At 41.3% G+C, this 25,235-nt stretch overlaps 1 protein-coding gene across 2 annotated transcripts in view; it reads left to right on the top strand.

The window, feature by feature from the left end:
• The first annotated feature begins 12,213 nt into the window (after window positions 1-12,213).
• Window positions 12,214-25,235, top strand: part of KLRG1 (killer cell lectin like receptor G1) — a 46,607-nt gene continuing 33,585 nt past the window's right edge. Inside the window, exons 1-3 of one of the 2 annotated variants that reach the window (XM_086714136.1) lie at window positions 12,214-12,487; window positions 16,253-16,357; window positions 18,790-18,950. In XM_086714136.1, coding sequence (XP_086570262.1) covers window positions 12,406-12,487; window positions 16,253-16,357; window positions 18,790-18,950 — 348 coding nt within the window. In that variant the 5' untranslated portion in view covers window positions 12,214-12,405. The remainder of the gene's footprint in view (window positions 12,488-16,252; window positions 16,358-18,789; window positions 18,951-25,235) is intronic. The other variant, XM_025930432.2, reaches the window with a different exon arrangement.

Raw genomic sequence — 25,235 nt, 5'->3', positions numbered from 1 at the left:
TTCAAGGCAGACTTGTTCCATTTAGTGGAGAATGGTATTGAGAAAGCAAGATGTGTTTCTTGCTACTTACGGTGACTGCTTTAATGCCCCTTAGCAGACACAGTTAGGAAATCAATGTATCTTTCCAAGAGTAAGCAACCAGGCTCCCATCGTACTCAATATATTTCACCTTTGTTCCCGCATAAGGAAACACAGAAAGTAGTTTAAAAATTTTTTTAATGTTTGTTTATTTTTGAGAGAGAACGCGCACGCGTGCGCGCGCACACACACACACACACACACACACACACACACACACACGGGCGCGCGCATGAGCAGGGGAGGGGCAGAGAGAGAGAGAGAGAGGGGGGGAGACCAGGCTCCAGCAGAACCCAACATGAGGTTTGAACCCACGAACTGTGAGATCATGACCTGAGCCAAGGTCAGATGCCTAACAGACTGAGCCACCCAGGCACCCTGCAGAAAGTAGTTTCATAACCGATAAACCATACTGTTGTATAAAGCAAGCCTACTAATTAGAGTTCAATGTTTGTTTAAAGTTTCATTTTTTTTGTTGTTGAGGTAAGTTTTATAAATAATAAAATGCACAACTCTTAACTATATAATTCACTAAAAAAACTGTCAGCAAATAAAATTCAGAAGTGGTTTATAAACCACCCAGGAGCAAGGTGATGATGTCTAATTTTACCATTTCTATTCAACACTATACTGAAAATCCTAGACAGGACTGGAAAGGGACACAAGGAAATGTTCCTGGGTGACGAAAATCTAAATCTTGATTACACCGTGGTTACCACTTCAGGTTTCTTTTGTTTACTGTTTGCATGTATCTTTTTCTGTACTTTCCTTCGACCTGTTTGTGTCATCATACCTAAAGTGCGTGTGTTATACACAGCATATAGTTGTGTTTTTTTTGTTTGTTTTTTGCTTTTTTTTTCCTCCTTGTGTTACAACCTCTGCCATTGATTTGATGTGTTTAGTCCATTTATGATGAATTCACTTATTGATGTGGTTGGCTTTAGGTCTATCATTTTGCTATTTGTTTACAGTCTGTCTTACATGTTTTATTTCCCTTTGTTTCTTCTTTCCTTTAAAGAAATTCAGGGGAAAAAAGAACACCATCTTTTATATGCACCTATATATTTACCATTTCTGTTCTTCAGTCTTGTAGGTCTAAGTTTTCATCTCGTGACGTTGCTTTTAAGTATGAAGAGCTTCTTCGAGCATTTCTTGTCGCGCTGGACTGCTAAACAGTTCCATTTTCTTTATATAAAAGTGTTTTTTGGGGGTGCCTGAGTGGCTCAGTTGGTTAAGTGTCCAGCTCTTAATTTCTACTCAGGTCATGATCTTGCAGTTCCTGGGATTGAGCCCCAAATCGACCTGCTTGAGATTCTCTCTCTCCCTTTCTCTCTGCCCCTCCCCTGCTAGTGTGTGCACTCTCTCTCAAAATAAATAAACTTAAAAATAAAGAAATTAATGAGGTGCCTGGGTGGCTCATTCAGTTGAGCGACTCTTTGGCTCAGGTCATGATCTCGCAGTCTGTGAGTTCGAGCCCCGCGTCGGGCTCTGTGCTGACAGCTCAGAGCCTGGAGCCTGCGTCGGATTCTGTGTCTCCTTCTCTTTCTGCCCCTCCCCTGCTCGCCCCTCTGTCTCTCAAAAAGAAGTAAACATTAAAAAACTACATATAAATGAGATCATACAGCATTTGTTTTTCTCTGACATTTCCCTTGGCATAATGCCCTCAAGGTCTGTCCGTATTGTCATAAATGGCAGGGTTTCCTTCATTTATATGGCTTAATAATATTCCACTGTATCTATATACCACATTTTCTTTGTGCATTCATCCACTGAAGGGACCTAGGCTGTTTCCATGTCTGGACTATTGGGAATAATGCTGCAGTGAACAAGGGGGTGTAGATACCTCTTTGACATTGTGATTGAATTTCCTTAAGCTACACACCCAGAAGTGGAATTGCTGGATCAAATGGTAGTTCTAGTTTTAATTTTCTGAGCAACGTCCGTATTGTTTTCCATTGTGTCTGTACCCACAGTATTATTATTTTGTCTTTAAAAAAATGGCAGGGGTCCTGGGTGGCTTAGTAGGTTGAGTGTCTGACTTTGGCTCAGGTCATGGTCTCATATCGGGGTCGCTGCTGTCAGCGCAGAGCCCTCTTTCGAACTTCTACCCTCTCTCTCTCTCTGCCCCGATCTTCTTGTGTGTGCTCTCTCTAAATAGAATAGAATGGAATAGAATAGAATAGAATAGAATAGAATAGAATAGAATAGAATAGAATAATTTAAAAATGGCATTCCGTTGTCTTTCTCCTTCTTGGTTTCTGATGAGAATTCAGCTACCATTCATGTCATTGTTCCTCTTTGTTAATACGTTGTTTTTCTCTCTGCTTGCAGTATTTGCTTTTTATCTGGCTTTCGGCAGTTTTGTTATGATGTTCTTAGGTGTGATTTTCCTTATATTTATCCTGTTTGGGGTTCGTTGCATTTCTCCTATCTGTCCATTTCGCACTAAGTTTGGGAAATATTCGATCATTAATTCTTCAAGTTCTTTTTCTGCTCCACTATTTTCTCCTGTATTTCTGGGGCTTCACGTACAGGCATTGGTGTTGTCCCACAGGTCACGGAGGCTCTGTTTATTTATATATTGTTTTCTTTCTTTTTTTTTCAACGTTTATTTATTTTTGGGACAGAGAGAGACAGAGCATGAACGGGGGAGGGGCAGAGAGAGAGGGAGACACAGAATCGGAAACAGGCTCCAGGCTCTGAGCCATCAGCCCAGAGCCCGACGCGGGGCTCGAACTCACAGACCGCGAGATCGTGACCTGGCTGAAGTCGGACGCTTAACCGACTGCGCCACCCAGGCGCCCCTATATTGTTTTCTTTATATTGGGGTAATTTCTAGCCATCTGTCTTCACATTCCACTGACCTTTTCTTCTGTCCTCTTCAGTGTGCTGTTAATCCCATTCAGTTGGGTTTTTTAATTTTAGTTTTTTAAAATTATGGGTATTATTCTTTTCTGACTTAGAATTTTACTTGGCTCTTTTTTACAGTTTCTATTTCCCCACTAAGGTTCTTCATCTTTTTATTCACTGGGACTATATTTTCCTCTTGCCTTTGAGCATATTTATATGGCTATTAAAGTCTTTGCTAATTCCAACACCCATGTCATCTTAAATTTCTTTTCTAGTTTTTTACTTTTCTCTGGGCCGTGACCCACATTTCCTTATTTCTTTGCGTTGTAATACTCTTTTACTGCATGTTGGAAATTAAATATATTGTGTTATAGGGAGTCTGAGTTATGTTGTCTCCTTTAAGTGAAATTTTTATTTGGAAATAAAGTGATATTTATAGAAAAGTTTCAAAGATGGTACATAGCATTTTTTTCATACCCTTCACTCCATTTCTTCTAATGTTAATGTTTGAAGTAATTGTGGTACTTTTGCCAAAACTAAGTAATAATAACTGGTCTACTATTATTGACTAACTGCAGATTTTCTTTGAATATCACCAGTTTTTTTATTAATGCCCTTTTTCTGTTTCAGGATCTAATCCAGGATACCCCGTGGCATTTAGGTGGGTTTTTTTTTTCTTTAATGTTTATTTTATTTTTGAGACAGAGAGAGACAGAGCATGAGCGGGGGAGGGGCAGAGAGAGAGACACACACACACAGAATCCCAAGCAGGCTCCAGGCTCCGAGCTGTCAGCACAGAGCCCGACATGGGGCTCAAACTCATCAACCGCGAGATAGTGACCTGAGCCGAAGTCGGAAGCTCAACTGACTGAGCCACCTAGGTGCCCCTAGGTGTTTCTGTTTTTTTTTTTTTTTTTTTTTTTTTAAGAGAGAGAGAGCTCATGTGCATGTACGTGCAGTGGGGTAGGGGCAGAGGGAAAGGGAAAGAGAGAATTGTAAGTAGGCTCCGTGCCCGATGGGGAGCCTAACGTGAGGCTTGATCTCGCGACCCGTGAGATCATGACCTGAGCTGAAATCAAGAGTCGGTCACTTAGCTGACTGAGCCACCCAGGTGCCCATGCATTTAGGTTTTATATTTCCTTAGTTTTCTCTGGGCTGTGGCAGTTTCTCAGTATTTCTTTTTCGTAATGTTGATATATTTAAAGGGTACTACTCAAATACTTAGTAGAATACTTCTCAATTTGAAGTTACCTGATTTTTTTTTTTTAATCTTTAGACTGTAACTATGGGTTTTGGTACAATGTACCACAGTAATTAAAGTAGCTTTTTCATTGCATCATATTGGGGGTACATGATAGCAACAAGACTTATTACTGGTGATTTACATGATTAACCCTGTTTACATGATAAAGGTTGTGTTTGCCAGGTTTCTCCAATGGAAAGTTACTGTATTCCACTACCCGTATGTTATTCTTTGTTTTTTTTTTATTTTTTTTTAAAAAATTTTTTTTTTCAACGTTTATTTATTTTTGGGACAGAGAGAGACAGAGCATGAACGGGGGAGGGGCAGAGAGAGAGGGAGACACAGAATCGGAAACAGGCTCCAGGCTCTGAGCCATCAGCCCAGAGCCCGACGCGGGGCTCGAACTCACGGACCGCGAGATCGTGACCTGGCTGAAGTCGGACGCTTAACCGACTGCGCCACCCAGGCGCCCCGCGTATGTTATTCTTTGGAAGTGAGTCACTAAGTCTTTCCAACACTTAAGAGGAAGAGAATTAAGTTGAATATCATGATGGGGAATGCCTGCATATATTATGTGTAATCTCTGTATGAAAGATTTATAACTTCTTCCTCATTTATTTATTCAATCATGTATTTTAATTAGTGTGGATTCAGAGGAGTGATATCACCATGATGGCAGACTATGAGACAGACCCCAGCCTCTATCCCCTCCCTCCCCCCTCCAAAGAAGAACAATTAGACAGTTGCCACTAATGAAAATATCTCTGAAAGATTCTAAGAGGCCACTTAGGAAAGCATCAGCAACACAGTGGGGCAAAAACACTTGAGAATAACCACACAAAGAAGGTAGGAAGAACAGTTCCATCACCCACATATATACAGTCAACTAATTTCTGACAAAGGCATCAAGAATAAACAATTGGGAAAGGATGGGCCCTTAAATAAGTGATGTTGGGAAAACTATATCCACATGCCAAAGAATGACATTGTGCCCTTTTTTAATACCATATATAAAAGCAACCAAAATAAATTGAAGACTTAAAAAATAAGACCTGAAAGGGGTGCCTGAGTGGCTCAGTCAGTGAAGCTTCAGACTTCAGCTCAGGTCATGATCGCACGGTTCGTGAATTTGAGCCCTGCGTCGGGCTCTGTGCTGACAGCTCGGAGCCTGGAGCCTGCTTCGGATTCTGTGTCTCCCTCTCTCTCTGCCCCTACCCCACTCGCTCTCTGGTTCTGTCTCTCTCTCAAAAATAAATATTAAAACAAAATTTGAAAGGGAGACCTGAAACTAAAACTCCTGGTAGAAAACGTCAGGGAAAAGGTCCTTGACGTTGGCCTCGACAATGTTTTTTTGCAATGTGCACTAAAAGCACAGGCAACAAAAGCAAAAATAAACAAGGGAGGCTAGATCAGATTAGGTCGTTTTTGCCCAGCAGAGGAAACAATCAACAAAATGAATGAGGATATAAATTGGTACAGCCACTACCAAAAACAGTATGGAGACCCCTCAAAACATTAAAAATGGAACTACCAAATGATCCAGCAATCCCACTTCCGAGTATATATCCAAAGGAAGTAAAATCACTGTTTTAAAGAGGTATCTGCACCGTCACAGTGCACTGTCATAGTAATCATAATACGGAACAACCTTAGTATCTGTGGATAGAGAAAATATGATATACAGTATAACCTTGGATGGTGAGTCACTTATTCTGCAAGTGTTCTGCAAGATGAGCAAACATTTCTAATAAATTTTAACTTGATGAACGAGCAATATCATATGATTACAACTGAGCCAATGGTTCTTCTCTCTCTCTCTCTTGCTGTGGGATCATGGGTGATGGTGTCCCGTGCTCAGATGCTCAGTTCCAGGCCGAGGTGTTTTTCAGTGATTTTTCAGCACGTGGAAGGTGCCCATACCTGAACACTAGTGTATTTTTTGTCACTTCAAAGCACCTATGGACAGTCCTTTACTTTTCCATACCAAGAGTAAGTTTAGGAATGCTTTGCTTTTCCTAGGTCAGGCTGCCTGCACATATAGACCCTTTCCTCTGCTGCCTTATTGTCAGTTACATTAAATACAGTCTGTGACAAGAGTTTATTAATACTGCCCTGTAGTCAACACCCATGCAAGCATATACAGTGGCCCCCATGCAGAAAAAGGTTGGAAATAAAGGCGGTAAGAAAAAGGAGATGATTATGGTGGAAGTTAAGGGAATTATCGGGAAGTATGAACGAGGTACGTGAGTGGCCAGAATTGGAAGACTTTGTAAAGAAGTCTATGTCTGCATCTTGTCAGCAGAGGAGGAGGAGGAAAAGGCGGAAGGAATCCCTCACTTCAAATGACATTAGGGAGATGTGTCAAATGTGGGAAACAGTGCAAAATTTTGTGGAAAAGCACCACCCAAATAAAGCTGGAGCAGTGCGAGCGATGTATCTGTTTAACGACAATGCAGCATCACATTTCCCCGAAATCCTCAAAAGGAGGCAAAAGCAAGTGTCATTGGATAGATTCCTTGTTAAAGAGGCACAAAAAGAAAGATTCCATTGAGCCAATAGATAGCAGTGATTCCATTAGTGGTAGTTAAAGTTGTCCTACACAATAACCCTCCACTCTCTTGTCTCCTTCTCACCAGCCACGAAGGTTTTCAAAGGTAAGTTCAGGTTAATTTGTTTATTTTTCTTTATATTTTGTATGTTCTTTATTATTTTGTATTCTATTACAGGATTGTAATCATTTTTTTTTTTTTTAATTTTTTTTTCAACCTTTATTTATTTTTGGGACAGAGAGAGACAGAGCATGAACGGGGGAGGGGCAGAGAGAGAGGGAGACACAGAATCGGAAACAGGCTCCAGGCTCTGAGCCATCAGCCCAGAGCCCGACGCGGGGCTCGAACTCACGGACCGTGAGATCGTGACCTGGATGAAGTCGGACGCTTAACCGACTGCGCCACCCAGGCGCCCCTGTAATCATTTTTATATGAATATTTTTTGGGTTGTGGAATGGAATCATCTGAGTTTCCATGATTTCTTATGGGGAAATTCTCTTTGATATACAAGTGCTTTGGATTACAAGCATATTTCTGGAACGAATTATCCTCACAAACCAAAGTTTTACAAACGTGTGTGTGTGTGTGTGATATACAAAATTATTCAGCCTTAAAAAAAGAAATCCTGCCATTTGCAACAACACAGATGAAACTAGAGGACATTATCTATGTGAAATAAGCCAGACCAGAAAGAAATTTCTCATGATATCACCATTGTGGAATCTAAAAAAAAAATGTCGAGTTCATCGTAACAGAGTAGAATGGTCATTAGCAGAGGCTAGTGAATGCGGGAAAAGGGGAGACATTATTGATCAAAGGGTATGAATTTTCAGTTATAAGATGATTAAGTTCTGGAGACCTATTGCACATATAGCTCGGTGACTATGGTTAACACTAATGTATTAAGAGAATGGATAAACAAACTGGTCTGTCTGTATAGTGGAATATATTCAGCAATAAAAAGCAATGAATTATTGATATATACTACAACAGGGATGAGTCTCCTTTCATTCACAACTTGGGAAAGATGCAAACTAATCTACAGTGGTAAAAGACAGATTAGTAGGTGCCTGGGTGGTGCAGTCAGTTAAACACCCGACTCTGGATTTCAGCTCAGGTCATGATCTTATGGTTTGTGAGTTCGAGCCCTGTATTGGGCTTTGTGCTGATGGTGTAGAGCCTGCTTGGGAATCTCTTTCTCTCTCTCTCTCTTTCTCAAAATAAATAAATAAACTTCTGTTTTTATAAAAAAGGCAGATCAGTGGACGCCTAGAGAAAGGTGAATGGGAGGGGCAGAGGAATAGTACAGAGTGCACAAGTAAACTTTTGGGGGTGATGAATATGTTTATTTCCTAGGTGGTGGTGATGTTTTCACTGGTGCATGCATGTATGTTATTTATACATCAATAAAGCTATTAAAGGGGCACCTGGGCGGTTCAGTTGGTTAAGCCTCTGACTCCTAATTTCCGCTCAGGCCATGACCTCACGAATTGTGAGATGGAGCCCTTCATCTGGCTTCGAGCTGACAGTGTGGAGCCTGCTTTGGATTCTTTTTCCCTCTTTCTCTGCCCCTCCTTCTCTCCCTCTCCTTCTCAAAATAAGTAAATAAACATTAAAAAAATTAAAAAAACAGGACACCTGGGTGGCTCAGTCGGTTAAGTGTCCAACTTCGGCTCAGGTCACGATCTTACAGTCTGTGAGTTCGAGCCCCAAGTCAGGCTCTCTGCTGACTGCTCGGAACCTGGAGCCTGGATCAGATTCTGTGTCTCCCTCTCTCTCTGCCCCTCCCCCTCTATTTCTCTGTCTCTCAAAAATAAATAAACATTAAAAAACTTTAAAAATTAAAAAAATATAAGCCATTAAGAAAATAACATAGGGGTGCCTGGGTGGCTTAGTCAGGTAAGCGTCTGGCTCCTAATTTTGGCTCAGAACATGATCTCACAGTTCGTGGGTTCTAGCCCCGCATTGGGCTCTGTGCTGGCAGTAGGGAGCCTGCTTGGAATTCTCTCTCCCTCCCTGTTTGCCCCTCCCCTGCTCTTGCTGTGTGTCTCTCTCTCAAAATAAAAAAATAAACATGAAAAAAATTATTAAAAAAAATAAATGAATAAAAATAAAAACATATACTCGGGGGATGCCTGGCTGGCTCAGTCAGCAGAGCATGTGACTCTTGATCTGGGGGTCGTGAGTTCAAGCCCCATGTACAGTGTGGAGCCTACTTACAAAAAGTAATAAAATGAAATGAAATAAAAAAATGTATACTTGAAATTTGCTGAGAGAGTAGATTTCAAGTGTTCTCACCACCCCCCGCCCTCCCACACGAATGGTAACTATTGGAAGTGTTGGATGTGTAAATTCGTTTGCGGCAATCATTTCACAATGTTTATATCAAAAGTTCCACATATATATGCTTTAAGTATATACAATTTTAATTAAAGATACATGCAGATTAAAAATCCGTGAGTATGAATTCATAGCTGTGTTTTCTTTCTCTGAGTTATAATCCCATACGGTTTATTCGTTTTCTTGCCCTAATTGTTTCATTTTTGGCCATCGGGAGCATTGTCAGGTTGGTTCCCGTGTCCTTCTGACATGACCTCATCTTGCCTTTTTTTTTTTTTTTTTTTTTTTTTTTTTGGTTTTAGTTTTTGAGTACCTCCTCCTTTTCTAGCACTAAAAGATGCTCCAGGCTTATCTTGGATTTTCTGTGCCCTGACCCTAGAATGAGTCATTTCCTCAAGAAGCCCTGTTCTTATGTTGCTGCCACGGCCACCTTCTCCTCCTCTTTCTTCTTCGTCTTCAACCATCTTAACCATTTTTTTAAAAAAAATTTTTTTTTAACATTTATTTATTTGTGAGACACAGAGAGAGAGAGCATGAACAGGGAGGGTCAGAGAAAGAGGGAGACACAGAATCTGAAACGGGCTCCAGGCTCTGAGCTGTCAGCACAGAGCCCGACGCGGGGCTCGAACCCACGGACTGTGAGATCATGACCTGAGCCGAAGTCGGACGCTTAACCTACTGAGCCACCCAGGCGCCCCAAGCATCTTAACCATTTTTAAGGGTGCGGTTCAGGAGTGTCAAAATGTTCATTGTTACGGACTTAGTATTTGTGTCCCCTTCCACCCCCCAGAGTCCTATGCTGAAACCTTAATCTCCAGCGTGGCTTTATTCTTTCTTTCGTGATGGGGTCTTTAAGGAAGTAATTAAAGTGAAATGTGGTCATCATGGTGGGGCCCTGATCCGAGAGAATTGGCATCCTTATGAGAAGAGCCATCAGAAAGGTTACCTGCTAGCTCTCTTGCACACGTGCACTGAGGAAAGGCCATGTGAGACCAGGGTAGGAAGGACACTGCTGCCCCCCCCACCCCCCCCCCCCCCCCGGGGGGGAGTTCTCACCAACTCTGCAGGCACCATAATCTTGGACTTCCTGTGTCCGGAACTGTGAGCAAATAAATTTCTGTCGTTTAAGCTACGCCGTCTGGCGTCTTTTGTTATGAGAGCCTAGGCAGACTAACACAAGCCTGTTCACACTGTTGTACGACAGATCTCCAGACGTTTTTCATCTTGCAGCACTGAAACTCTAGAACCATTAAACAGTCCCCCACTTCTCCCTCCCCCAGTCGCTCCAGCCATCACCATTCTATTTTCTGTTTCGATGAATTGACTACTGTAGAGACCTCATATAAGTAAAATCATAGAGTATTTGTCTTTTGTGTGTGTGTGTGTGTGTGTGTGATGGGCATATTTCACTCATCATAATGTCTTCGAGGTCCATCCATGCTGTAGAGTGTGATAGGGTCTGCTTCCTTTTTATGATTGAATTATATCCCATTTTATGTATAGACCCCCTATGTCAGGGCGTCCGAATTTGCTCTCACAGGCAGCTAAATTACTGGTAGATCTTTTTGATTCTGGTCAGCACCACACCGCCCCTCAGCAGCGGCTTGCAGGGTCTCGTCCTCTGTTTGTGCGGCCCACCTTGACCATGGTGAATTCCCATGTGGTTTTTGGGGCACCTCGCTCTGTAGCCCTCTCTTGCCAGTTACCCTGCCCTGCACGCCCCAGCCACACACACAGCTCAAAACTGTGCCTCTCTGCCTCCTCCACTTAAACTGCTGCTCTGTTTAGAATTCGTTGTCCTGCTTTGTGCCAGAAGGTGGCCCTGGGTAGAATGCCGGTGGCCCCAGTGCTCGCCTTTGTATATTCCGTTCTCTCCAGGATCGCGGTGCTGCCTGTACTCCTGTGCCTGAAAACAGTTGCCTCGTGTAGTTTGTTATATATAGTTTTTTGGCTGAAGAGCAAGTCCAGTCTTACCCTTGTGGGAAGCAGAGCTATGTTAGTTTTTTTTTTTTTTTTAGATTTTTAAAGTTTTTCTTTCTTTTTTTTAATTTTTTTTTTAACGTTTATTTATTTTTGAGACAGAGAGAGACAGAGCATGAATGGGAGAGGGTCAGAGAGAGAGGGAGACACAGAATCCAAAACAGGCTCCAGGCTCTGAGCGGTCAGCACAGAGCCCGACGCGGGGCTTGAACTCACGGACCCCGAGATCATGACCTGAGCTGAAGTTGGACGCTTAACCGACTGAGCCACCCAGGTGCCCCGTTTTTCTTTTTTAAAGTAATCTCTGTGCTCAACGTGGGGCTCAAACTCATGACCCCGAGATCATGAATCACATGCTCTACCAACCGAGCTAGCCAGGTGCCCCACAGCTATACCAGTTTTTATTAATATCCTCTCCCTGCTTCTCTTCTCTTTCCTCTCTTCTCTCTGTATACGTTATGTTTTGGCATACTCTTACGTAGAGTTTCAATTCCATTTCTGTTTTCCCTACTTTGACTTTTTATTAAAGTTTCACCCATTAGAAATACGTTATTCACACTTTAGTATATATTTATGTAATTTATTCCCCCTTTGTAGTTGTTTTTGAATATAAAAATACGAGAACAAGGAGAGAAATTTAATGGAATTTCTGACCCTGTGACACGTAAAGACTGAAGCACAAGTGGGAAGATGTTTGGGGGCACGTGGGGGGTGGGTACAGCATTTTCACAAAACATGTATCTGGGAAGTAGTTCATTTTCCCCATGATGCCAGGCACATACACCCAGCAGTCCATTTCTCTTGTCATATGTCACTAACCAAAGACTCCAAGAAACAATGAAATTGGTCCCATTTGGCATGCATCCATTTTCTCAAAAGGAAATAAAGCAAATACAACATCTGTACCTAAGAACCACTCTCGTTTTCATTTGTTTCCATCACTGAAATTGCTGGACTTCAGAGCAACTTTTCCTTGTTGTAGAATTATGTGAAATGGGAATCAATTTAATATGTATTTAATGAGTATCTAGAGCGTATGGTAAGACAAAAAAAAAAAAAAAAAGAACAACCGAGTTTAGAATATTAATTTCGTAGGCAGCTCCAGATTTTGAATCATTTCCTGAAAAATTACTTCGGCTTATGTCATGCTGGACCATTTTTTTTTTTCTTGAAAAAAAAAAAAAAAAACAACTTGAAAACCTCCAAATTTCCTGCTAGCAGTTAAGACATTGGGCTGTTTCCTTATTGACATGTGCCTCTTTGTACTTCTATAATTGTACTCTCTCGATCGCTTCTCAGCCTTTTGGCCAAGATCAAGTGTATAATTTTACTCTCTCAGCTGAATGTGAATGACATTAGATAAAGATGATTGACAATGATGTTTATTCTGTATTACAGTTGTCTACTGAACCTCCAGCCCAGAATGACTACAGACCACAGGAAAAAGGTGAGTTAATCAAGTTAGTGTGCAAAACCATGGAAGTGACCTTAGACTAAGGAATGAATGGGATGCAGAGTAGGTTTAGAGTTGAGGATGCAGAAAAATCGAGGGCAATTTGAAGGGTACTTTTGGTTCAGTTGGAAGTGCAGACTTGAAATATGAAAATCTGCTCTATGGTCAAGGATCTGATCTTAGCTAGGTCTCAGGTACATTTTTTTTTCCCCCAACTGTTCACTTTTGTGAAACATCTGTGAAACCCAAGCTAAGGCAATTCTGTTACTCTTTATTGCTCCTGAACTAAAGCAAGGACTTCTTTGGGAGAAGTTTATCTCTTCAGTAATGTTTGGAGTAACCTTGGACCAGCTGTTTAAATTCTAAGCATCTCTATTTTGTTTCCTGACTACGAAATCAGGAGAAAGACACCAATAATGTTGCTAATGGATAGCAGTAAGAGTTTGTTAGGAAAGAAACTGACTCACATGTCTAGATCCCCATCCCCCCCAGCATTGCACCCGAGTGGTGACAGGGGTAGGAAAAAGGTATCGAGAATACTACCGATAAATATTCAGTGACTCTTTGGGGATTTGAGGATGAAAAAGACATTTTTACGTGGAGCCCTGCGCTGAGACAGGCAGATAATAGTGTAAGAGCCAAAATTAGTATTTGACTCTATATCTTAGGCAATAAATTCCCACAAAATAGGTTTTTTAGTAGAGCTTAGTAAACTTTCTCTCTTATTATTACAATTTTTAGTGTGGTTCTTTGAAAGCATTGCTGTAATTTGCTAAACGATTCTAGTATACTTGGACATTTAGGTTTATTTCTCATACTATAAATTATATGGCATTGAACCTTTACATTTGTATATATAATTCTGTCTTCTGGATTATATGTGTACCGATTTCTAAGGAATAGAAATGTTAAGGCAAAGGAATGTATATACTAACGTGTGAGTGCAAGGTCACACAGTGGTAAGCTGAAACCTGAATATAATTATCTTGATTTCTAGGCAAGTGGTTTTTTATTCATATACAGTACATATTGCACATTCTTATTTACTGCCACTGTGTTCCTTACCACCCTAGCTTTCCAGGGTGCTCTCCTTGGCCATAGGATAATAGATTAGGAGCTTTCAAATGACGTTAAAAATCTCTGTACAAAATTATTACATGTTTATTATAGAAAATAGGGGAAAAATGAAAGCAGATACAAGAAAATAAAAATCATCACTAATAATTTCACATCATGGCGATAGTTACGATTACTATTTTGATCTATTTTTGCCTGTCTATACTGAGCCTACTCTATGTCCTCTACTAAGAGGCTTTTAATATATATGTTTTTAAAGTAAATTAAAACACATTTTAAATTCCGCTTAATTTCTTGAACTGGGTTGTGGTTACACAAATACAACCGTGTTTTGATACCATTTTTCATTTTGCATAACATCTAAAATCAACATTTATTTTATTAAGTATTTTACTATAGTGCAAGTGTATTTTTTCGTGTTTTTGGGTGTGTCCGTCCAAATATTTATCGTGCAGAACTCTCTCATTTCATTTTTATTTGTTTATTTAAATTTCTTTTTTTTTTTTTTTTTTTTTGCTATTTATTTATTTATTTTGAGAGCGAGAGAGAGCAGAAAAGGGGTGGAGAGAGAGAGGGAGAAAGAGAGAATCCCAAGCAGGCTCCACACTGTCGGCGCAGAACCTGATGCGGGGCTCAAACTCACAAACTGTGAGATCGTGACCTGAGCCAAAATCGAGAGTCGGGTGCTTAACCGACCGAGCCACCCAGGTACCCCTGAACCCTCTCATTTTAAAGATCTCTCTCACCATGAATTTCTTTCTTTTAAGAAGTTCGGAATGCTTCATGGATATACACACGTCTACAGGATAATTTGTCTAAAATTTAAGTGGTAAAGTGAGACCCCAAGTAGAGTTAATTTCCAAATTTCCAAGTTAAAGACGACCAAATAAAGGGATCAAACGTAGCACTTAAATTCCTAACTTGAGACATTTTTGTTCTTTACGCTAACCCATACACTGTCAGACTAGGAAACCGCTGCGATTTTGAGATAAAAGTCTGGGTTAAGAAAAATGTGCATTTTCCAAAGGGAGGAAAGTACCATTCCTAGACATAGGTTATATGTAACTTAGTTAATATGGAGTGGTGCACTGTTCTTAAACATATCAACCTAAACCCATTGTTCTCTCAGAAACGACAGTTTACAAAGCACTTCTGAGATGTACTTTATTTTATTTTCATTTAAATTGTAGCTACTTAAATTTTGACTGGGTAGGGACGCCTGGGTGGCGCAGTCGGTTAAGCGTCCGACTTCAGCCAGGTCACGATCTCGCGGTCCGTGAGTTTGAGCCCCGCGTCAGGCTCTGGGCTGATGGCTCAGAGCCTGGAGCCTGTTTCCGATTCTGTGTCTCCCTCTCTCTCTGCCCCTCCCCCGTTCATGCTCTGTCTCTCTCTGTCCCAAAAATAAATAAACGTTGAAAAAAAAAATTAAAAAAAAAAAGTAAATAAATTTTGACTGGGTAATACCCCACATGGTTCCAAGTTCAGAAGGTGCAAAAGAAAACAAGGTAAAAACGCCTCCCTCCTATTTCTATCCTCAGCGACCTAATTCCCCTCCCTAGAGACAAACAACGTTATCAGATTCTTGTGTGTACTTTCAGAAATATGAGCATACGTTGTTCTGTAAAATATTTCTTTCCCTTACCTATATATCTTGAAAATCACTCCGTACCTGTAAACAAAGCATGTCTTTATTCCTTTTTTAGAATATTCGTTTTATGGATATATCAAAATGTATTTTAAAAAAGAAAATGTATTTGACCGGTCTTTTATTGGTAGCCCTTTAGATTGAATTTAGTTGTTTTCTTCTGCAAATACTATTGCCATGAACTGCCTTATAAATACGACATTTTGCACATGGGTGAGGATCTGTGGGAAAATATCCTCCGAGAAAATTTGCTGGACCAAAGGATAAATGCCTTTGCAATTTTTGTAGACATTGCCAAGTTGCCCTTCAAAGTGGTTGTACCAATTAATATTTTCACTGCTAAAGCATGAGACTATGTAAGCCACAATTTCGAAAGAAAAAAATATTCTTTTTTTAAAGTTTAGTTATTTATTCTGAGAGAGAAGAGAGGGGAGGGGCAGAGAGAGAGAGAGGGAGAGAGAGAGAATCCTATGTAGGCTCTTTGCTGTCAGCACAGAGCCCAACTGGGGGCTTGAACCCAAGAACGGTGAGATCATGACCTGAGCTGAAATCAAGAGTTGGACGCTCAACCAACTGAGCCACCCAGGTGCCCAAGAAGAAAGTATTCTTTTTTTTTTTTTAATGTTTATTCATTTTGAGAGAGAGAGACAGAGAGAGACAGAGACAGAGAGCACGAACAGGGGAGGGATGGAGAGAGAGGGAGACAGAATCCTAAGCAGGCTCCAGGCTCTGAGCTGTCAGCACAGAGCCTGATGCGGGGCTTGAACTCAGACTGTAAGATCATGACCTCGGCGGAAGTTGGATGCTTAACCGACTGAGCCACCCAGGCACCCCAAGAAGAAAGTATTCTTAACTTAACAAATGTAGTATGTTGTTTGATAAAGATGTGGGTTGTTACTCTAGACTTTAGAGCAAGTCCCTGATATCCAGCAAAGAAACTAGGCCAGATTTGTTCAAGACTTCAGATATCCTTCCTTGGCCTTTTCCTTCAACCTTTATTGTAACTCAGGATTTTGTTTTGGGTTCTGTGCTTGCAGTGTCTTCTCCCAGGTCCCCTCTCTCGCGCCATGTGGCGATAGCTTTGGGACTTCTGAACGCCCTTCTTATGTGTTTGCTGCTTGTCCCGTGGATTCTGTGCCAAGGTGAGTACTAACTTTAAGCGAACATCTTTTATTTTACCTACTGCTTAAAAAGTTTATTGATTTAAGTTATCGCTACACTCGACACGGGGCTTGAACTCAACGACCCTGACGTCAGGGGTCTCCGTGCTCTTCAAGTTGAACCAGCCAGGTCCCCCTATTTGACTTATTTTGTGTTATAAAAGCAACATAACATAACGGAAATTTTGAAAAATGAAAAGTAATGCCAACAAAATGAATCACCACTTGTATAAACAACATTTCCTGGGTACAGTCCCCTAGTCTTTGACTACAAGCATTTATGTAAATGTTTATTCTTTTTTTTTTTAAATTTTTTTTTCAACGTTTATTTATTTTTGGGACAGAGAGAGACAGAGCATGAACGGGGGAGGGGCATAGAGAGAGGGAGACACAGAATCGGAAACAGGCTCCAGGCTCTGAGCCATCAGCCCAGAGCCCGATGCGGGGCTCGAACTCACGGACCGCGAGATCTTGACCTGGCTGAAGTTCGGACGCTTAACCGACTGCGCCACCCAGGCGCCCCTGTTTATTCTTTTAACAGAACTTCTGTCAAGTCCTCTAAAATCTTCCCCACCTTTTTTCTTTTTTAAAGTAGGTCTGGGTGTAGTTCTGATCATTATATGCTTGTAATTTCGTATATTGCTTTCTTAATTTTATATTATATCATAAACACTTTCCTACCTACTGCCATATTTATGATAATCAAATTATAATTTTATCATTTGGGTATTAATTTTGTATTAATTGTGCTTGACTTTTCACATAATATATCCATCAAAATTTAATTAAATATATTCTGATTTTTTTTTTTCCCAATTAGAGTGCTTTCACATTTTCTAAAATGAAATTTTCTAGATTTAATTCTTCTAGGTCATTAACTGTGCTGATCCAGAAAGCCCTGGGTTTACTGTTTCACAGTGCAGAGTTTTGACTTAGGTTATGTTATCGAGATGATCGTTAGTGACAGATGATTGTTATATACAGACTTTATTCATTAGGACTCTAAGAGTTCATCCCTAGGACCCCTACCTCAGACCCAAGTCGTTTGACAGAAAGAGACTCCAAGGGAAGTTGGGAATTTTCTCATTCAGGCAGGGAAATGCCACAGTTGTGCAGAAAAAGCACAAATCTATAAGGTGCTGGGGATCTATAGCTTGATCCCCAGAACCCTATATGGGTCCCATGCTAAGCCACAGAAAAGTTGTCTAATGTTGACATTGAAAAGTATTGCCTTCCCTACTTTTAACTCCCCAAATCTACACTAGATATGTAACCTACTAAGCAATTATATATCCACACATGTGCTCATTTGACGTAATGGCTCATACTTGCCTACTGTGGAATTGTGCCTCTGCAGAGTTTATACAAATGCCTTACGTGGAAGTAGAAAATCCATAGAATTATGGAATCTTGGCTGAAATTACCTTGAAAGCTTGCTCAGTTCCCTTTCATTTTCACAGACCTGTAATCGAACCATTTTAAAGGGGTGAGAGTGTTCTGTATTTAAAAGAGTCCTGTGAGGGGCGCCTGGGTCGCTCAGTCTGGTTAAGCATCTGACTTCGGCTCAGGTCGTGATCTCATGGTTCGAACACAGAGCCCGGAGCCTGCTTCAGCTTCTGTGTCTCCCTCTCTCTCTGTCCCTCCCCTGCTCTCTCTCAAGAATAAATACACATTAAAAAAATCAAAACAATTTTTAAGAGTCCTGTGAAGAGAATTGCGTTCACTTTTCACTTTCGCATCTTGATATCCATCTCTATCGGAAACATTTTTTTTTGATAAATTATTTTGCTGAAGTAGAAGTCTTTTGTCTGATATCCAGTGACGATAGATCACTGGATATTTGTGCCAAATATTTGCGTTGGTGCTAAAAGAGAAAACCTCTATCTTTCACTCTAGGTAAGCTTGCCTTTTCTAGCTTCTGTCCTTTTCTTTTGACTCAACCTGGGGTATCAGGTTGAGGTTGGGCATTCTGGAAGATTCTGCCTGATTTCAGCCATGTATATTATGCAGCTACACCATGTGTGCACTGAACCTACGTAGACAGGCACTGGTACAGATAATGTGGATGCATCGTTATTTTATACGGTGTGTGTATGGCATGAGGGCATAAAGACCTCTAGCGCAAGTAAGGTACTCTGTCCACGGTCCTCAGCCAGGTTGTATGTGTTTCCCTACCTGCTTCTTTAGCCATAGTCCCATGCCTCTGTCGTGGAACGGACAGGAGTAGTGATGGAGTTGGGCATTGCGAGGTTTGTAGTTTGAGGCCATGCACTGTTGTGTGTTTCTCTAAACCTTAGTCTGAAAGACGGTGGGGCAGGGAAGACAGTGGGGCCGCCATATTCTATTTATCTCCCATTTCATCCCCGGGGCCAAGTGGTCTATAAAGATGTGAACCAGGTCCTCTTCCTTTCCAGGTTCCACTCATGCCAGTTGTCCTAGTTGCCCAGACTTCTGGGTGAGGTATGGCGACCACTGTTACTACTTCTCAGTGGAGAAAAGCAACTGGGATTCTAGTCTGGACTTCTGCTTAGCTGAAGACTCCCATCTCCTTATGCTGACAGGCAACCAGGAAATGGTAAATGAAAACACTTAGCAAATGTAGGGTTTTTGTTGTTGTTGTTGATGAGTGCTGCTCCAGTGTATCATGTCTCCTCTTTTGAGGAACAGAAGGAACATTCTTCTCTTTCTCTCTCCTGCCCTCTCCTCTTTCTATTCCTTCCTTCCTCCTCCTCTCCCCCTGCCTCCCTCCTTTTCCTTCGTATTCCTTACCCTTTCTCTCCCTGACCCAGCAGCCCTCAGGTGTGGACGCCTAGATGTTTGCAGACTCAGGTGTGTGTGTAGGTGTGTGTGTTGGAGGCGGAAGGATGGTGAGTATTACAGACAGGAATTAGGCCTGAAATACAGGTCGAAGGAAAAGAACGCATTAGATCCAGAAACAGATGGGTCCAGCACCCAGGAGGCATCAGAGTCCTATGCAGGAGCTGGTGGAATTTCGAAGGGAGTGGGGGAGAGAGGTGATGGGGGACAAAGAGACAGTGGCAAGGGCTTACATGCCTTTTTCATGAATTTCCCTTCATTCATTGGAATCCAGTAAGTTCCAGGCTAGGAGACGGTTGGGAATGATGGGGAGGGCATGGGGAGGAAGCAGTTCCAGAAAGCTGGGAAAGAAGAAAGGAGAGGGGGGTGGGGCGGGGATCTTAACCTCCTTGCAGGGCTAAGCTGGGCTAACCTCCACTTCCTACTGGACTCTCAGATCCTTTCTGTCCACCCAGGAGTCTCTGGGAGGAGAGCTCATTGTTAATCCTAGAGCAGCTCCAGGTAATAGAAGGAGTTGACATCCTGAGGTAACTTGAAAGCCTGACGCAGGACTGGAACCCACATACCACGAGGTCGTGACCTGGGCCGAAGTCGGGTGCTTAACCGACTGAGCCACCCCAGCGCCCCTGATTTTTGTGTGGTGGTAATTGTTTTACGTATTCTCTTTTGGGTAGAATCAAGTCCCAGAGAACAGTTTGTTCAGAATTGAGCTATACCTGTGGAAATAACGTTGTGTGGTGACACACGCTAACTACTTTGGTAGCATTGCGTACCACGTAGAGCTGTCCGATCACCATGTTGTACATCTGAAGCTAATGTCACATCGGGTGTCAACTATACTTCAAGTTAAAAAACAAAAACAAAAACATTCTTTAGGGAAATTCAGGGAGGTAATCATTCTGACGCTGTTGAAGAGAACATATAGTCCCTACATTTTTCTACTTTCCTATTTTGAGAAAAGACGGAAGCATCTAGATTCCTTGTTTTCCGTCAAGTGAGGAATGCTGTCATTCCTCTGAAATTCTGCGTGGACTCTGACTCCAAATCAGTCCCGCTCTGTGACTTCCCTTTCTTGTATGCCTTTGCCAAACCACGTGGCAGAATGCACCGGGGTCTATTCGTGAGATACAGGAGATTTTATGGCATCTGATAATAATAGCCTTGCTTTCTGGGCCTTTTGCAGCAACCGCTGTTCTCACCGTGATATAGCTGCAGCGGAGGACTCGAGCTGACTAAAGTCAATAGCAGAAGTGAGCAGAGAGCTTGCAACATTGCAGGGCAGAGACTGGTAAATAGAGTAGTGAGTCATAATGCGAGACCCTGCCACCGAGAAGTGTGATATGGCAGCTATTATAAACGAGACACTGTGGTAATGAGAGCTGAGGACGAAAAGGGCGAAGGCACGGAATATCTGGGGCTTCGGGATATTTCTATTTCTCTGTGCTCCCCCGAAGGAATAGAGGGGGTATGAGAGGGATTTTTGTCTGTCTTTACTTTCCTTGAATCCTGCCTCTGCTGTTGAGTGAGCTGAGCAGAGTTAGATGGGCTACCTTTCCAAAACTGGCTTATTTTCTCTTAAGGCCCCTTGTTTCAGGTCTGTGCTAGAGAGGGTAGAAGGCCCCTAGCAGATTTAGTAGCAATCACCGGGAAGTTTCGCTTCTGACATTCCTGTGGAACCTTGCTTGATTCCCGGGTCTCTTTTTCTTGCCCCCAGCTGTTGTCAGATTCTATAGAACCAGAATCTGGCTTGCCCTTCTGTCTTAGATCAGTTACAGCAAAGTGAATAATAATAATAATAATAATAAGAAGAAGAAGAAGAAGAAGAAGAAGAAGAAGAAGAAGAAGAAACTAACATATACTGAGGCTTTGCCAAGTGCCAGATATTTTGTGTATATTATTCTCAATCTTCATAGCCCATCCTACGAAGTCAAGTTCAACATCTCCATTTACTGATGAGTGCGTACTTGATGAATAACAGTTAGTGAACAAGTAGAAGGCTACAAATCTGGCAGACCTACACCGTTTTTTTCAGAGTCGGATTTTAACCTCCACGTCAGCCAACCTTTTGAAGTCACTTACAGGATTATTGTATTGGATGGCTTTCGGATCCATCCCGTGTGTGAAGAATGAGATGACTCTTCCTATTAATTGTCTTCTGTGCCTTTTCTTTTTCTTTCTTTTTTTTTTTTAAAATGTTTATTTAGTTTTGAGAGAGAGAGAGCAGGAGCAGGGGAGGGGCAGAGAGAGAGAGGGAGACACAGAATCTGAAACAGGCTCCAGGCTCTGAGCTGTCAGCACAGAGCTGGACGCGGGGCTCCAACCCACAAACCGTGCGATCATGATCTGAGTCGAAGTCAGATGTTTAACCAACTGAGCCACCCAGGTGCCCCATTCTGTGCCTTTTCTATTCACATTCAGAAAAGTATTTGAATTTGAAATCCAGAACGTACAGTACATGACTCTTAGGATTGAAATATATTTTTTAAATTTTTATTATTTTTTTATTTAAAACATTTTTAATGTTTGTTTTTGAGAGAGAGAGAGAGAGAGAGAGAGTGAGCATAAGCAGGGGAGGGGCAGAGGTGGGGGGGGGGCGGACAGAAGATCTGAAGCGGGCCCTGGGCTGATAGCAGAGAGCCCAATGCAGGGCTTGAACTCATGACCCGTGAATCATGCATGACCTGAGCTGAAGTCGGCCACTTAACCAACTGAGCCACCCAGGGGCCCCTTAAATATATTTAAAGTAGTGAGATGCTCACTTACTATCTCTTTTTTCTATCTTGCACTTAAACATTTTATTTTTGAGAAAGTAATAACAAAATGGAAATGGAATTGCTCTGTTAATTCGGTTTTCCGTTTACATTATGACACTTCCTCTTTGTTCTTTTTCTTGCTCTTTGAATTGCTCTTTAGATCTTTAGATACATCCAAATTCTTGATTTTTTTTTCATTAGGCTCCGTTTTTAGGATGTTAGCATTTGTTTCTTATGGTTGTTGGTGTGTTATTTTAAAATATATTTTGACTAGAGAGTACCCGGTGGGAATACTTTGGTTTCTTTAAATCTATCCTGACGCCCCTCACCCTGTAATACCTTTCTCCCTCATTACCATCATTTGGGATTATATCATCAGACTCTATTCTTTTAACAACCTCTCATTCAGCTTTAACCATCTGCCCTCTCAGGGTTTGTGACTTTGAGATTGTCTGTCTTCCTCCCGAACTTTTAATACTAGCTTTTCTTATGTTTAGGGTTTGCATCTAAATAGTCTCAAGATTTCCTTCTTTGGATACTGCGGTACAGACACTATGATATCATGGGCACTCTCCCTCCTATTTTAAAGTAGAATCAGGTAACAGAAAGTTAAAAAAAAATTTTTTTTTAATGTTTATTTATTTTTGAGAGAGAGACAGAGTGTGAGTGGGGGAGGAGCAGAGAGAGAGGGAGACACAGAATCCGAAGCAGGCTCCAGGCTCCGAGCTGTCAGCACAGAGCCCGATGTGAGGCTAGAACTCACGAACCGTGAGATCATGACCTGAGCTGAAGTTGGACGCTTACCGACTGAGCCACCCAGGCCCCCCCCGAAAGTTTTTTTTTTATAGTTTTTTTAATAGGTTTTTTTTCAGACAGTCTTGAGTTCGTTTTTACTACATTGCTTGCTAGCTGTGTGAAGTTTCCTTAACCTCTTTGACTCTCAGTTGCCTCAGGGACAAAGAGGAAAAACATTCCAGAACTGTTACGATATTAAATGAGAAAATCTGTGTGGAAGTTTCTTTACCGTAGTAGGAATCACTTAATTTTAGGTTTTTTTTTCTTTTCCAATTCTTTAACGAATTCTCCTTGTCACTCAAAATAAAGCTCAGCATCACAATAACTTTTATTTTTCTCTTCTGCCTCCCAAGACATGAAATTTCAACAAATATGTATCACAAAGTAAGTTGTGACTTGTTGAATTGAATATGTTCCTTACCAGGAGATATGAAATATGTTTGAAGACTCAAAGAAATGGCTGGAAACACAGGGTCGATGGTAGGAGAACTGTTTTGCTCTGGAGATGCCGATAGTCTCGTAATGTCTGTGTTTTTTTTGTCACCCTTCCTTCATAAACAGATTGAGCAGCAGTTGTGACCTTCACACCAAAAGTGTAGGTGTGGTAGACAGTTAAGATATCTCTCGCTATCTTTGTTTTTTTTTTTTTTTAACATTTTACAAAATTGTGGTAAAATATGCTTAACGTAAAATTAACCATTTTAACCATTTTCAAATGTACAATTAAGTGGCATTAAGTACCTTCACATTGTTGTGCAACCGTCACCACTGTTCATCTCCAGAACTTTTTCATCGTCCCAAACTAAAACTCTGTACCCATTAAACAATAACTCCCCGTTCCCTCTCCCCCCATCCCCTACCCCCCAACCGCTGGGAACCACTGTTCTTTTTGTTCTTTGCCCATTATGTCCTTTCATATCTGGCTTATTTCACTTAGCATGCTTTCAAGGTCCTTTCAGGCTGTGGCATGTGGCAGAATTTCATTCCTTTTCTGGCCAAATGGTGTTATGGTGTTCAATGACATGGATATACCACGTTTTGTTAATTCATTCCTCTGTCAATGGGCAGTTCCAATATCTTTTGAATATTGTAGCAGGGATAGAGTAGTAATCAATAAAAATTCTTGCTATTGTAGTGCTTACTTTTGGAGGAAAGACAGATAACAAATAAATTTGGTGATATATGCCTTGAAGAAAATGAAACCGTGTGATAGTGAATGTAGGTACTACTTTAGATTGGCCAACTAAGGAAGGCCTCCCCAAGGAGGTAGCATTTGAGCTGAGACCTAGGCCTGAATGACAGCCATGTAAAAATCTAAGGAAAGGGCATTCCAGGCAGAGGGAAAAGCTACATAAAGACCCTAAAGTAAAAATGACCTTGGCATGTTAAAAGAATAGAAAAAAGCTTCAGGCGACTGGAAGCTAGTAATTGAATAAATGCTTGGCAGGATCTAGATCGTGTAAAACCTTGTAATGCATAGTAAAGATTTTAGATTTTATTCTATGTGAAAGAGGAAATCATCAGAGAGCATGAATCAGGGGCACAATGTGATCTTATTTATTACTAGAAGGGGAGTGCCTCCTATAACGCGGAAGTTTAGCACTAGGAGAGAAAACTTGGACGCGTATTCAGTAAGGAGCATTGGGTCAGCCCGTTCACCCATGTGAACTTTTTTACCCTTCTAGATAGAAGAACAGGATAATTCTGGTGTATCTTTCGGGGCTTTATTTTATAACTGGAAAAAATCCTTGCGAATACCTGAACTAAATCCTCTTAAGGAAACTCCAACTCAGCCAGATTAAGCAAAGTTTTCATCTTCAGAGAGCAGGGACAAAGCTAGCGGTAGTGTATTGTTTTTGTTTTGTTTTCCTAAATGCCGCACTGCATGTTGAACCTTTCAAGTGAATTAGGAATGAATGCAGAGGTATTTTGTAAACCTTAAAGTACCGTATGAATATAGGACATAATTGTCTTCAGGATACTCTGCCCCGAGAGAAAAAAGTTATCACAGGAGATGGATTATTTGGGAAGGAAGTGTTGAGAAACAACTTTTACAGATTTTTCAAGCGCTTCATCTAGAAGCTACTCCCACCACCATGTTTCTTCAGTGGAAACTAAGATCGAAATCCAATGAAGAGAAAATAGAAGTTATTCGGAAGCGGGAAATAGCACAATGGCCTCGTTCTGTCTGTTATGGACGGCATGTTTGTGTCTCTCAAAAATTCATACATTGAAATACTAATCTTCAACGTGGAGATATTTGAAGATGTAGCCTTTGGGAGACAATTAGATCATGACGGTAGGGCCCTCATGATGGGATAAGTGCCCTTGTAGAAGGAACATTGAGAGATCTTGTCTCTCTGCTCTCTGCCATGTGAGCCTACAACTAGAAGATGCCCATCTGCAAATCAGGAAGCAGGCCCTCACCAGATGCCAGATTTGCCAACACCTTGATCTTGGACTTCCCAGCCTCCAGAGTTGTGGGAATTATATGC

This window comes from Puma concolor, chromosome B4, assembly GCF_028749965.1.
Source record: "Puma concolor isolate L17-30 chromosome B4, mPumCon1.1.hap2, whole genome shotgun sequence".
Lineage (NCBI taxonomy): Eukaryota > Metazoa > Chordata > Mammalia > Carnivora > Felidae > Puma > Puma concolor.
The sequence above is the reverse complement of the archived record's forward strand: the minus strand, read 5'-3'. Positions and strand labels throughout refer to the sequence as shown.